Source organism: Stegastes partitus, unplaced genomic scaffold, assembly GCF_000690725.1.
Source record: "Stegastes partitus isolate 25-593 unplaced genomic scaffold, Stegastes_partitus-1.0.2 Scaffold564, whole genome shotgun sequence".
Classification (NCBI taxonomy): Eukaryota; Metazoa; Chordata; class Actinopteri; family Pomacentridae; genus Stegastes; species Stegastes partitus.
This window is the reverse complement of record NW_007578295.1, coordinates 140,546-152,752: the sequence shown is the minus strand read 5'-3', so window position 1 is coordinate 152,752 and position 12,207 is coordinate 140,546. Positions and strand designations below refer to the sequence as shown.

The 12,207-nt window shown below is 45.5% G+C and overlaps 1 protein-coding gene across 1 annotated transcript in view; it reads right to left on the bottom strand.

Moving 5' to 3' along the window:
- The window catches only part of LOC103362253 (ephrin type-B receptor 2-like), a 33,765-nt gene that overhangs the window by 7,682 nt on the left and 13,876 nt on the right, over nucleotides 1-12,207 (bottom strand). The window contains exons 2-3 of the mRNA XM_008288553.1: nucleotides 6,339-6,403; nucleotides 3,721-4,405 (exon numbers count right to left, since the gene is read on the bottom strand). Of these exons, the coding sequence (XP_008286775.1) occupies nucleotides 3,721-4,405; nucleotides 6,339-6,403 (750 nt within the window). The remainder of the gene's footprint in view (nucleotides 1-3,720; nucleotides 4,406-6,338; nucleotides 6,404-12,207) is intronic.

The following is a 12,207-nucleotide window of genomic DNA, read 5'->3' as shown; positions in this document are numbered from 1 at the left end:
CTAAGACCTATGTGCCAGAAGCAGTGGGAGTGTGTGAAGCAACCTCCTGCTTTCCTGAACAGTTCAGATTCTGCTCTGCAAACCTGTGTTGAGTTCACTGGTGACTTTTTCACTTTTACTTAGTCGTTATATTTAAGAATCACTTCTAAATAGTCAGTACAAGCTAATATACCTAATAGAATATAGCCCTGTGCAAACATTGTAGATGCTAAAAATAAAGTGAGGATGTTTCTAAAAGTAGTTTTAAAATTTATATACTGATGAAAATATAAAAAGTTCAGTAAACAGAAAACACATCTACACTTTCAGCTGAATAAACACAACTCATTTAGCTGTGAGCACAATTTGTCTTAATTAGTAATAACAATAATAAACCTTATTTATATAGCACATAAATTAAGTTCTATAAAATAAATATCATAATAACAGTAAATGAGAACCAGAACTTTGGATAAAATCATTTCAATAATTACAGCAAAAAAAGTCAAACCATAAAAGTGACTTTATAGAAATGATTATATGATGATACGGAGTTAGCAGGTTGCAGATGAAGGCAGGAGCTTTAGAAACAAGCAACACAACCTTTGAATCAATTCTAAATGTACAGGCAGCCAGTGAAGGGGTGCTGCTTTTACAACTTGAATCATCTACAGTCTGCATGTTTCACCAGCGGGTACCAGAGCATCGCTGCAGCTGAGTCTGGACGACGTAAAAGCTGATGGCGGTTAGGCCGCTGGGCGAAGCAGAGCTGAGCAGTAAGAAGTGATCAGAGTCAAAAACAACAGCCAGGTGTGGGTTCCTCGTGAACACGATCAGACAGAGAGTTCAACCAGCAGCTCTCCGTCAGGAAGAAGCTGTGACTCACATCAGCGTAACTTCAGGAGGATTCAAACAACAGCAGGATGTAAACCAACATGACGAAAAAATAACTATCTGAGGACGGGGAAAGTAAACATGTAAACTCATAATACATTCAATACAGTACACGAGTCCAAACAACAAACCAGGACTACTAGCAATGGACCAGACCAGCAGATGGAACCACAAGCTGCTGCCTTCAGCGTCCTCAGTGAGCTGCAGCGTTCAGCTGTGAAGCCCTCATTGGTTCACTTCATGCTTCCACCTCTGCTGCTGTCTGGACTGGATTGTAATCATACCTTCATTGTCATCACTGGCTTATTTGATTTTTGTAACTGTGTTTATGTCGTCTGCCAAAAGAATCACAAAAGAATCTCCTCAATTTAAAAACCTAACCAGAACACATCCAACTCCACCTCATGGGGGCAGTGTTCCTCAAGGACCCCTTTGACCTCAGCCCTTCAGCCGTCAGGATTCAAGGTATGCTGTCAACCTCCAGACAGCGCTCATGGAGACAACACTTGACAGCGTGCTTGAATTAAACATATATATATATATATATATAGTGCACAGTGAGCATCAACAGCGTGAGCACAGCAGCAGAATATTGATGTTGCTGTTCCACATATTACCAAGCAGGAGGTGAAGCAGCGTGCCTGGAGCCACACTGATGTGTTCTGGATTAAACGTCCCACAATGCAACACTGCATATGATCAGTTCTGTGAATTTAATCTTCATTTTGTTGTGGTATGACAGAGCAATAACCCAGGAAATACATCTTAGATTTCCCCATCTCATAATAAAACTCACTAGCTCATGTTTAGCAGAGACGCGTCCTGGTTTGGTTACAGCTGCTACAACCACAAAGTCAGGAAGGCCTTGGAAGGTATCTGTCACTGCACCTGAACATGACAGCAGCCCTCCAGCCCACTACCAGGACCACTGTTTGTGTTCCACTCCTGGATGTGGTGGCGTATGTGCCTGTGTGGGTTCTGTCCGGGTTCTTCCTCCCACAGTCCAGAAACATGCTGATGTGATTCTACACCGTGTGACGGTGTGAATGTGAGTCATGTGATGAGTCCAGGATGTACCCTACCTTCACCCTATGTAAGTCAAGGGGTTTTACTAGAACATTGCAATAACTGTTAAAGAACGACAGACACGTTAGCATCGGCCCTCCATTTTTATAATTAGCTGATGAGCAGTTCCATGTCCCACTGTGGCCCGTTACCTCGTTATTTCATGACAGTTAAGGAGAACAAAGGTCTGGAGTTGATTCCAACACCTAAACTTGTGTTTGGCAGGTGTTCATGGGAAGTGTCAACGTGCATTCCTAAGAGGTGTCCATGCAAGTGAAAGAGGCTGTCACTAAGCTGAGAAAACAACAACTGACTGGTGAGCTAGGCACCAAGAGGTCTGAAAGATCACAGAAAACAACGGCAGCAGGGGATCATGGGTTTGTTGTCTTGGTGAGGATAATCCCTTCACAACATCTGGCACCACTTCCAGTGAGCCCGTTGCATCATTTTCAAAGTCTAAAGTCAAGGGTGACCTACATGGATGAGGGTTTACCTCAAGAGGCAAAGCTCTGGAGACACGGAACCACTGAGAGGCATCGAAAAAAACTTGCTTAGTTTGAGAACAAGATTCTTTGGACAGAACAAACTAAGACGACCTTCTTCTACCAACCACGGTGGAGGCAGCGTGATGGCATGGACACGTGTGGCTGCTCATGAAACCGGGTCATTGATTTATTGATGATGTGACTGGACTTAAAGGGAGCAGGATGAACTCTGAAGTGTAGAGAGCTACACCTTCTGCTCAGATTAAGTCAACCGCTACATAACTGGCAGGATGATGCTTCACCATGTAAACCAGGGGTGTCCAGTCCTGGTCCTGCAGGGCCACAGTCCTGCATGTTCTAGATGTTTCCTTCTTCCAACACACCTGATTCCAGTGATCAGGATGGTTATCAGGCTTCTGGATGATGAGCTGATCATTTGAATCAGGTGTGTTGGAAGAGGGACACATCTAGAACATGCAGGACTGTGGCCCTGCAGGACCAGGACTGGACACTCCTGATGTAAACAATAGATGACCATGAGTATTTGGGGACAGACGTCCAGCAGTCATCGGCTGCACAGGATCTACATCCAAGTAATAAAACCAATCTCTACGTTTGTGTTGTTGTTCGTCGTCCATTTACTTCTGACTGTGTGAGAATGGAGGGACGGTTTCAAAGCATGTCTGTAAGTCCTGAACAGATAATTCAATATTCTACTAAAACCCCTGAAATGAAGCTGGAGGGAAGTTTTTCTGTTCTATTGGGACTATAACCACGTTCAAATCCTGACCTAACTGTAAATACATTATATTACAGTTTATACCAAGTTTAAGTCAAGCTTAACTTCAGTTAACCTGCTCTAACGGGCTTTATGTCAACAAACTCTAATCTCATATATATGCATCTTCAAACTGCCAGCGCTGTCTTGTACATGTTAAGAACGGTTGGTGTGCAGACTGTTGAACTGAGCTGTTAGAATTATGCAGGATCACGTCACCAGAAGCTCAATGTGGTTGGGTCAGCCACTGGCAGTTTGCAGTTTATTCATGCTTCTGACTGGCTGTGATTGGTTGACTCACTCTCTCACTCACTGATTGGTCCAAACAGCCACATTCACTGGAAAACACTGGAGACTCTTTCAAGGACTAGATGAAGGTCTCCCAGAAAGTCCCCAGATTTGTGACTCAACACTTCTTTGTAAGAGTAAGTTCAGCAGGTCTGAACAGTTCAGTAGTTCAGACCACAGTTTAAAGACAATTCACAGAAGCTGTCTAGAGCAGCATGAGGGCCTCCTCACCTCTGCAGGCGGTTCCATTCTCCACTGCCTCGTACCCGGCTTTGCACATGCAGCGGCCGATGGGCACCATCCACTCTCCGTCCCCATTGCAGTACAGCTTGATGGGGACATCCACCTCCTCCCCATTGGGAACACACACTCCTCTGGCTGCGACCAAAGAGGTGCTCTCTGCTCCCGACAGAGTCTCAGCAAAGACAGCGCCGTTCTGAATTATCTGGGGACATTTTCTGTAGAATACTCGGACAGCAATAAGCGACATGCAGGCTCCGTAATCCTGGAAAGCGAGGTAGAACCCGTTGCGCGAAACAGGTCCAAAGCTTCGAACTTCACTGTTGATCTTCATGATGCGGCCGCCGAGATCCACCTGAGAGAAACTCTCATCAGCTGCTATGGTGTCCACCTTCACCCAGGGGTTCTCCATCCAGGGCGGGGACGATTTAGTGGCCATGTCCGAGTCCGACTCATAGTAATACAGATTGAAGGTCTCCTTGCAGGAGCCAGGAACGTTGGGTATGGAACTGCAGTCGCGCACCGAGAACTTCATCTGGACATGGATGCGCTGAGCACCGCGGCGGCGGATGTACTTGGTACGTACCCAGTTGTTCTGGCTGCTATCGAAGACATTGCACACCTGGTATGTTCGAATGGTGTTCATGTTTTCATCATAGCCGCTGACTTCCTCCCACTAGAAGAGAGCACAGAAAGAACAATTAGAGTGGTACATTCACTGAAACACAGAGACACAGCAGCTCAAGTCTGGTTTCTGCTCAGCCTCTGACATCTAACTTCAGCTTCTGATCAACTAGTGAAGAGAAACAGAAAACCCCAATTTGTAGATTTTCAGAAAATTTGTTTTGTTGTTTTCTTGTATATCAGTCAAAGTGGAGCTGAGTGGATCTGACTCAGCAGAAATGACGACTATAGAGAGAAGTGAAGTTGGATGTTGTCTCAGGTAGACGATGGAGACGTGGGTTTATGAAGGTTTGTGAAGACGGACTGAACTCTTCAGTTCCTTATTATCAGGACGTCTCAGTAACTCTCTTAAAAACCTCTAGCTGATCCACAATGCTGCTGCCAGAGTTCTGACACTAACAGAACCCTTCACTCTCAGACTGCAGGTCTACTGGTGGGTCCAGAGTCTCCAGAACCAGAATGGGAGGCAGAGCCTTCAGCTATCAGCTCCTCTGTTGTGGATCATCTCCCAGTCTGGGTTCTGGAGGCAGACACCCTCTGTGCTTTAAGGTCAGGATGAAAACGTTCCTCTGTGAAACTTAGATTTGCTCAGGACCACCTGAACTGTCCCTCAGTGACGCTGCAGCTGGTTCAGACCTTCGGGCCTTCCCTGAGCCTGCTTCCATCTGAGCTTATTTATTTTTTTGTCCTTCCTGATAAAGGTTTTATTTTGTTCATCCTGCTGCTCGCTCTGATGTAGTCCACAGGGAGGTTCTGATCTGTTCGGCTTCTTGTTGTCAGGCCTTTACCTTGCTGTGTGACGGGCTTGTGAGCTGGTGTGAGAAGAAGAAACCTGAATGAAGATTCCCTGAGCTGACTGTAAACTGCCTCATCCAGAGACAGAGGCTTTTATTTTTCAGTCCCTCACTGTAACATGTGAGTCATCAACACGCTGTCGTTCCCCTCACATGGTTCTGATGATCATGTTTCTCTACCTGTGTAGGGTTGTGACTGCAGGGCTTCTACCTGTAATAGATTACATTCAGCATTGCTGCACTGGTACTTTTACTTAATTACAGACATTAATACTTCTTGTCGCCACTACGGGGCGCTACTCTGTCGGAGCGACTCCTGAGTGTGCACAAGTGGATTAGTGTGTGTGTGCTTCAGCGTCTTCTTCTGCACGTTTTCCCCGACTTTCTTGTCCTCCTGAAAGTTTCTAACGTCATTTGCGAATCACACGGATTCAGTTTACAAAAAAGCACAACAGCGCCACCACCTGCTGAGGAAACGGAGGCTGTAATGTTAACCCTGGTCTACACCTCACTCATCAGTCCATCCTCACATCCCACATCTCATCCTGGTACAGCTCCCTCTCCACTGAACACTCAACAAACTCTCCCATATTGTTCACCAGGCCGGTAAACTCACTGGTTCACCACAAGCTCATGTCTCTGAGCTGGAAAGCCGGCCTGTGATCAGGAAGGCCGACCTTCTCAGCCTCCATCGGTCCTTCCAGCTACTTCCATCAGGCAGACGTCACAAAGTCCCACTGGGCCCAAACACATCTATAAAACATCCTTTATTCCCACTGCACTAAGAACCCTGAACTAGATGAACTCAGACACCGAACGTTTTATCGGCTGTGAGCTCGTGTCTGACGCGTGTTTTCATTGGTTGTATTTTTATTGTTGGAGCCTCGTCAGCGGAGAACTTCTGTCACTGTTTGGGACAGACAATAAAGTTTCAAAGCAGCAACACAAGATGGTCGGCTGACAGCGAGACGCAGTGAGATGCTGAGCTGCTTCAGTCAGCAGGCACTGAGTCTTCTGACTTTCCAGAAGTCAATCAGGTTCATATATTTTAGTTACCAAATCTGCAGCGACACTAACAAAACACTGCATGTTTTACAGATTGTTCTAAGTGTCTTTCTCGGTTCCACTCACCCCCTGTGACGGGTAGATGGTCCAGCCCAGCTCTGCTGTGGCAGTCGTTGAGTCCATTAGTGCTTCTGCAGAAGACAAAAACAAAAAGGTTGGAGTTAGAAAAACATCTGTTCTTACAGTGGACAGCTGAAGTGAGCACATCCTGAGATGTCAAGTGCTTCATCTTTATATTAGCTTTCACGTAGAATGTTCAGTCCTACAAGCACCACCAACCAGTTCAAGTAGCAGCTTATGGACCTTCACACTTGGCTCAGTGGGAATCAGAAGTTCTGACGCTCAGCCAGTGTGGAGGACATCACATGACATCCATGATCCAGGCGTGCTCTGTGGCTATGTGACGTTTACTAGAACATGCACACTACACAGGTGTGTATCTACTCACACACACAAGCTGTGCAATATAGAAAATAATGTGTTCAATATTTATGCCAATATTTCCATTCATGAAATCATCTGTGCAATTCTGTGTTTTTCTGTAGTTGATGTCTATCTTAGTTTATTGTGGTCTATTTTTATGTTCTGAGTTTATTTCCTAAATGTTTATCTCTGCAGCTGCAGCCTTACAAACGTCCCCACTGTAGGATTAATAAAGACTCATCCCTTCTCATCTTAAAATGTGGAATCAAACATTTCTTCAGAACAGGAAAAGAACCCTGTGAGCACGTTCTGTGGTCAGGTCAGACCAGGATAGATGTGCTTGGGTCACGTTTGGCTTGAGGAGGGCCAAAGCACAGAGATGGGAGTGTTCTGGCGGGTCCAGACGGCACCATGACAGCCTGAGGATGAGCCAAACACTGGCTGAGAAGATCCAGTCTGCAGAACCTTGGCAGGACAGGAATATTCCAGCATGAAAATGATCCAAAGCGCTCTGCTAAAGTCACACAGGAATGTCTAAAGAACAAGAAATCAACACTGTGGCCTGGCCGAGAACGTCACCTGACCTGAACCCAACAGAACATCTTTGGAGGCTCTACAGAGACACACCTGAACCGACTGTTCACTGCGCTGTAGTGAATCTCGAACGCTGCTTTTTTATTTAAATAAGAACAAATAACTGCTGATCCACTTAGAAAACCTGTGGTTATTTCTAAAATGTTTTACATTTAAATGATGTTGCACAGGGACCGACCCACTTCTGTTGCACACTGTCCATCAGAACCAGTTCTCATCCCAGTCTAGGTTCAGTCATGTTTCCTGCTGCGCTGGTAGGAAATGGTTCCCACAGTGTCACTGGGTGGTTTTCCAGTGTTCAGCCAACAGGAGCTGCTTGTGTTCAGCATTATACTCAGACTCTGATTAATATGAAGCCTCTGGACACACATGCCTCCCTGATGAAGTCTGATGCTGTGACTACTTGCAGTCCATCACTGATTCCAGTCCGGTGTCGGTACAGCGAGCACACCAACACAGCACCAGAAAGACAAGGCTGTCCTCCAACGGGCTGAGTCCTGCTGGCTGAACACATCTGTGCAGCCACACAGCAGCAGATCACTTTGAAGTGAACAGCCTGGTTCTCCTGTTTACCTTGGCAGTGAAACTGTAGTATTTTAAGATACTGGGCAGTGTTTCACCGTCTCATTTAAACTGGCCAGACTTGCCATCCTGTCTTATCGTACCAACACAGCCCCTCGCTTTTCGTTCCATATGTTCATTTTATTGTGAGCAGCTGCTACAAACAGCAGAACACCCTGGGAGCTCCTCAGCACTACCTGGAGACCTCTTTGTGTCACTACATCCATACGGACATCCATAAGCTCCATGCCATCCTCCCACCACAGCACAGAAACCAGGTGAGACTATACAGCCAACACCGTGTATCCAACACATGTTCAATTATTTACATGCTCCTGACAGGGCTGCTGAGCAAAGCTTCATCCCTCAGCGGCTTTAAGGAAGAGCGCAGATCACAGCTCTGCTTCCAAGTCCGGGCCACAGAGGTAGAAGTACATCTCACTACGGAAGACAATCACATCTAATGGGACTCCTGTTAAGGCATTAAAATAAGGAAGGCCATGAATGAACACAGGTCAGCCACCAGTTCAACAGTTTTACTGTGTGCTGAGATTCTGGTCCACACACCTGCTCACTGTCGTCCAGTTCAAATGGGTCGATGCATCCAAGTATGAGCTGACAAACACAGCACCACTGGCCAAGTACAGAACCAGAACTGTAGCAGCTATGACGCTCTGTAGCTCCACATGAGGTGGACACAAGATGAGCATTAGTCCCAACTAATGACTCTAGTTAGCGCCACCTAGTGTCATCCTGTGCGCCCTGCAGAGCTGAAACTACCATGTATCTTCCGCCTCTGAACATAGTAGACACACTGTTTGTCATGGCTCGGTCCAGCCGTTAGCATCCTGCTTCTGTAACGCTGAAGGACGTCTGCTTCCTGCTGCACAGAGTCACGTCTGGTGAGGGTAAGAAGGTAGAAGTGGTGCTGCTGTCCACGTGGACATCACATGTTGGGTTGTATTACCACAGTAGTTCATTTGTTAAAATGTGTTTTTATTTTTACTATTTTATTATTGTTGTTGTTGTTGTTTAAATTATTTATAAATATATATTTAAATACTATAATAATTAATAGTAAATAACAATATTTTTGTTATGTTTTTTATTAATAAAAACACACATCCAACTGTAGCTGGGGTCTTCAGAGGTGAAACTTCTCTCCTAATCTTTTTTTGTCCGTATGGTTTCGGTTTGACACCACAGGCTGTCTGACAGCATGCTGCAGGTTGTGCTTCACCTTTAGCCTTGTACAGATCATTTGATTAGTTTGTTGTTTTTCCCTGTTGGTCATTTTGTGTTTTCTTGGAGGGAAACTAAGAGGCAGCTCCGACACCAACAGAGACTTAACAGCAGCTCTGCTTCGCTGGCAAAGGGAAACGTCATCATGTGGTATAATCTGATGGACAAGAACCATGTGCCCCTCAATCAGAAATGTTCTGCACTTATTTACTGCTTTCCTCGACTTAAAGCACTTCAAAATATTTCCCATCCACACACACAGCGGCAGAGCTGCCATGCAAGGTGCTCACAACCGTCTGGAGCAGCCTCAGGTGTCGGGCAGGTGAGAGGACGGTTCCTCATGCACAGCACTGAGCCCACAGTAGTCAGGTAACAGGGTCCCTGTGTTTAACAGCACCAGACCTACAAAGAAGGCATTCCTTGCATTATTTCTGAGGCAGTGTGGAGACATACGGCAGTGAAGAAAAAATCAGACGTTGCAAAAGAAGAAATAGTTGTGACAGACAAACTTCTTGGGATCAAATGTGTCCTCCCTGAAGCGCAGTGCAAGTGTCCAGCGTCCAAACAGGGACAGCTGGAGCCAGCAGATAGCCAGCATTCAGAGCAGGCACAAGCCAGATGAGGATGTCAGCAGTTCACTACTACAGCCCTGGATTACAGATGGAGGAGGACAAACTGGAGTGTATTAGTCAGGCAGGCTGGGCAGCGTGGGGGAGGAGAACACCAGACAGAAGTGGAGTCGTGCTGGAGGACTTTCTAGAAAAGCCCAGTTGTGGTAGCAACATGGTTCCAAGTCAGCCGGGCAGTAAATGTATGCAGCATTATTCACATCGTGTCCTGGTCAGGACACCCAGGATCTTTCTGCGTGGAGTCTCCATGTTCTCCCCGTGCAGGTGAACCTGCCTTCACCCTGAGTCAGCTGGGATAGGCTCCGCCCCCTAGTGAGGGTTAAGGTGTAGAGATGATGGATGGATGGATGGATGGATGGATGGGAGGGGTTTTCTTTAGCTAATGTTTTTGTAGATTCTTTCTTTAATTGGTCACATTTCCTGTCTACCTTTATTTTCTTTGCAGCTCTTGGCCTATTGAATTGTGTTCGGTCTCTTTGGTATGAGCTCATTTCGGGGATCGTAACACTGTGGATGAGGCAGAAAGCTGCTAATGCCAGCCAGAGAGCCTGAGGTCAGAGGAGTACAAACACCAAACAAACTAACCACAGAGTTGGTACGACTTTCAGACCGGCTGTCAAAGTCTTCTTAATGCTATAAAGCTAGACAAAGTTCTCCCGTGTCAGAGGTGCCGATCCAACACGTCGCAGCTCTACAGGACTGAGGATGGGTGAGCCAAGACAGGATCCTCAAGATGGGACCAAGACTGAAAAATGAACTCTTCAGAGTCTTCACAACCTGCTGTTCTTTTTTTTTCACGACAGCCAGTTTTGACATTAAACATAATAACTACAATCACACATAACAGTCTACATACATACATCTATATATGTATATAAACACACACATTTTGTCATAACTTGTAAACACAAAGACAGTTCAACCGTTTGTGTGATCAGGACAGTGAGTTCTGACTCTGTGCCGGTCCAGAGTCGGGCTGAAACGCCACTGTTGCATCCAAATGGCCCTTTTTTCCGGCTGCTCGCTTCCTGTTAGTATCAGCAGCGATTAATGAGGAGCTGGGAGGGAGCGGCAGGCCAGGTGTCAGAGCCGCCGCTAAACAGGAATAAAGAGGCCATGAGCAGTGACCCGCAACCGATTCCCACAGACTGAGCCAAGACGGGCCGGAGACGTGAATGTGTCTCTGTGCTACAGTGATGAAGCTGCTGGACTCTCATCAGCGTGTGAACTGGAACATTTCTATAGGAAACAGGAATAAAGCTCTTTCATCTTGATTATTTTACTTTTTCTCCTAGTTTTGTATAAGCCCGGTTCTGAGACGTCTTCAGTCAAATGAGTTGGAATACACACTGACTCAGACCATTTTCTAGACTGGGCTCTCTATAAATGCGTAGAACCTGCTGAGACAGGACCTCTGAACCAACACCAGCACCGTTTCCACTAAAACATTGAACTAAACAAGTTCTTACAGTGAACGTCTGAGCACAACCAGCCGATGTCTGTACCAACAAAATGGTCCAAACCTGATGACATTCTGGTTTAAATGGACCCGTAACACAGCCACTTGACCTTTTTGAACTTATTGTTTTGGTTTCACAACTGACAGCTACTCTCCTCTGGTTCAGTTTCTTCCATCATCAGTCTGGAGTCCAGCAGAGGGAACCGGTTCTGATGAACCCGCTGCACACTGACCCAGCCAGAGACAACCATATGTCCAATGTTTGGAAGATTCAGCTTGTTGAGGATGTTTTCCCAAAAGCAACTAAAAACAGAGAAATCAGAAATGGCTGATGCAGCTTGAATCAGTGTGATCAGAGTGCATCCCAGCAGGACGCTCATCTGAGTTCTGTACGTTGTTCTGAAACGTTGTTCTGGTCCGCATGCAGCCTCGTCTATGAAAAACACTGAATGCATCTTACAGTTCACAGTAAGTGAGCCTGAGGAACACAATACGATGAGGACTGTAAAGAAACAGGCTCATTTCATGGCTGTTCGCTCACAGCTTCTCCCAGTTTGTGAGATTTTTCAGTTTTTCGTAAAAAACTTCAACTTCACGCCTGGAAGTTTGCAAAATCCCACAGCTCTGCTCCAAACACTTCCTGAGCTGAGTTTTCATTTCCTGAATATCCCAAAAACCTCAAGAAAAAGTTTGAACTTGTGATCACGTCAGAAGCAGATTTTGGGGGTTTTGCAGAAATTAAACAACCGGATTAAAAACAGCGATATAACATTTTTATTTAAAAAAAAAGGTTTTCAATGGATGTGAATATTTTATGTTCAAAAATCAAAACAATCCTTCCTGGAAAACAAAAAACTGTTAAAACGTCCTAAAAAGTGTTAAAACCTGCGATGAGTCGTTTCTTCCCACAACAGAAACGTGTGTGTGTTAGTGGAGATATACACGTCTGAATTTAAAGATTGTTCATTCTTATGATTAATTATAGATTCTAGGGATGGACTGATACCTCTTTTTGATTTCCGATACC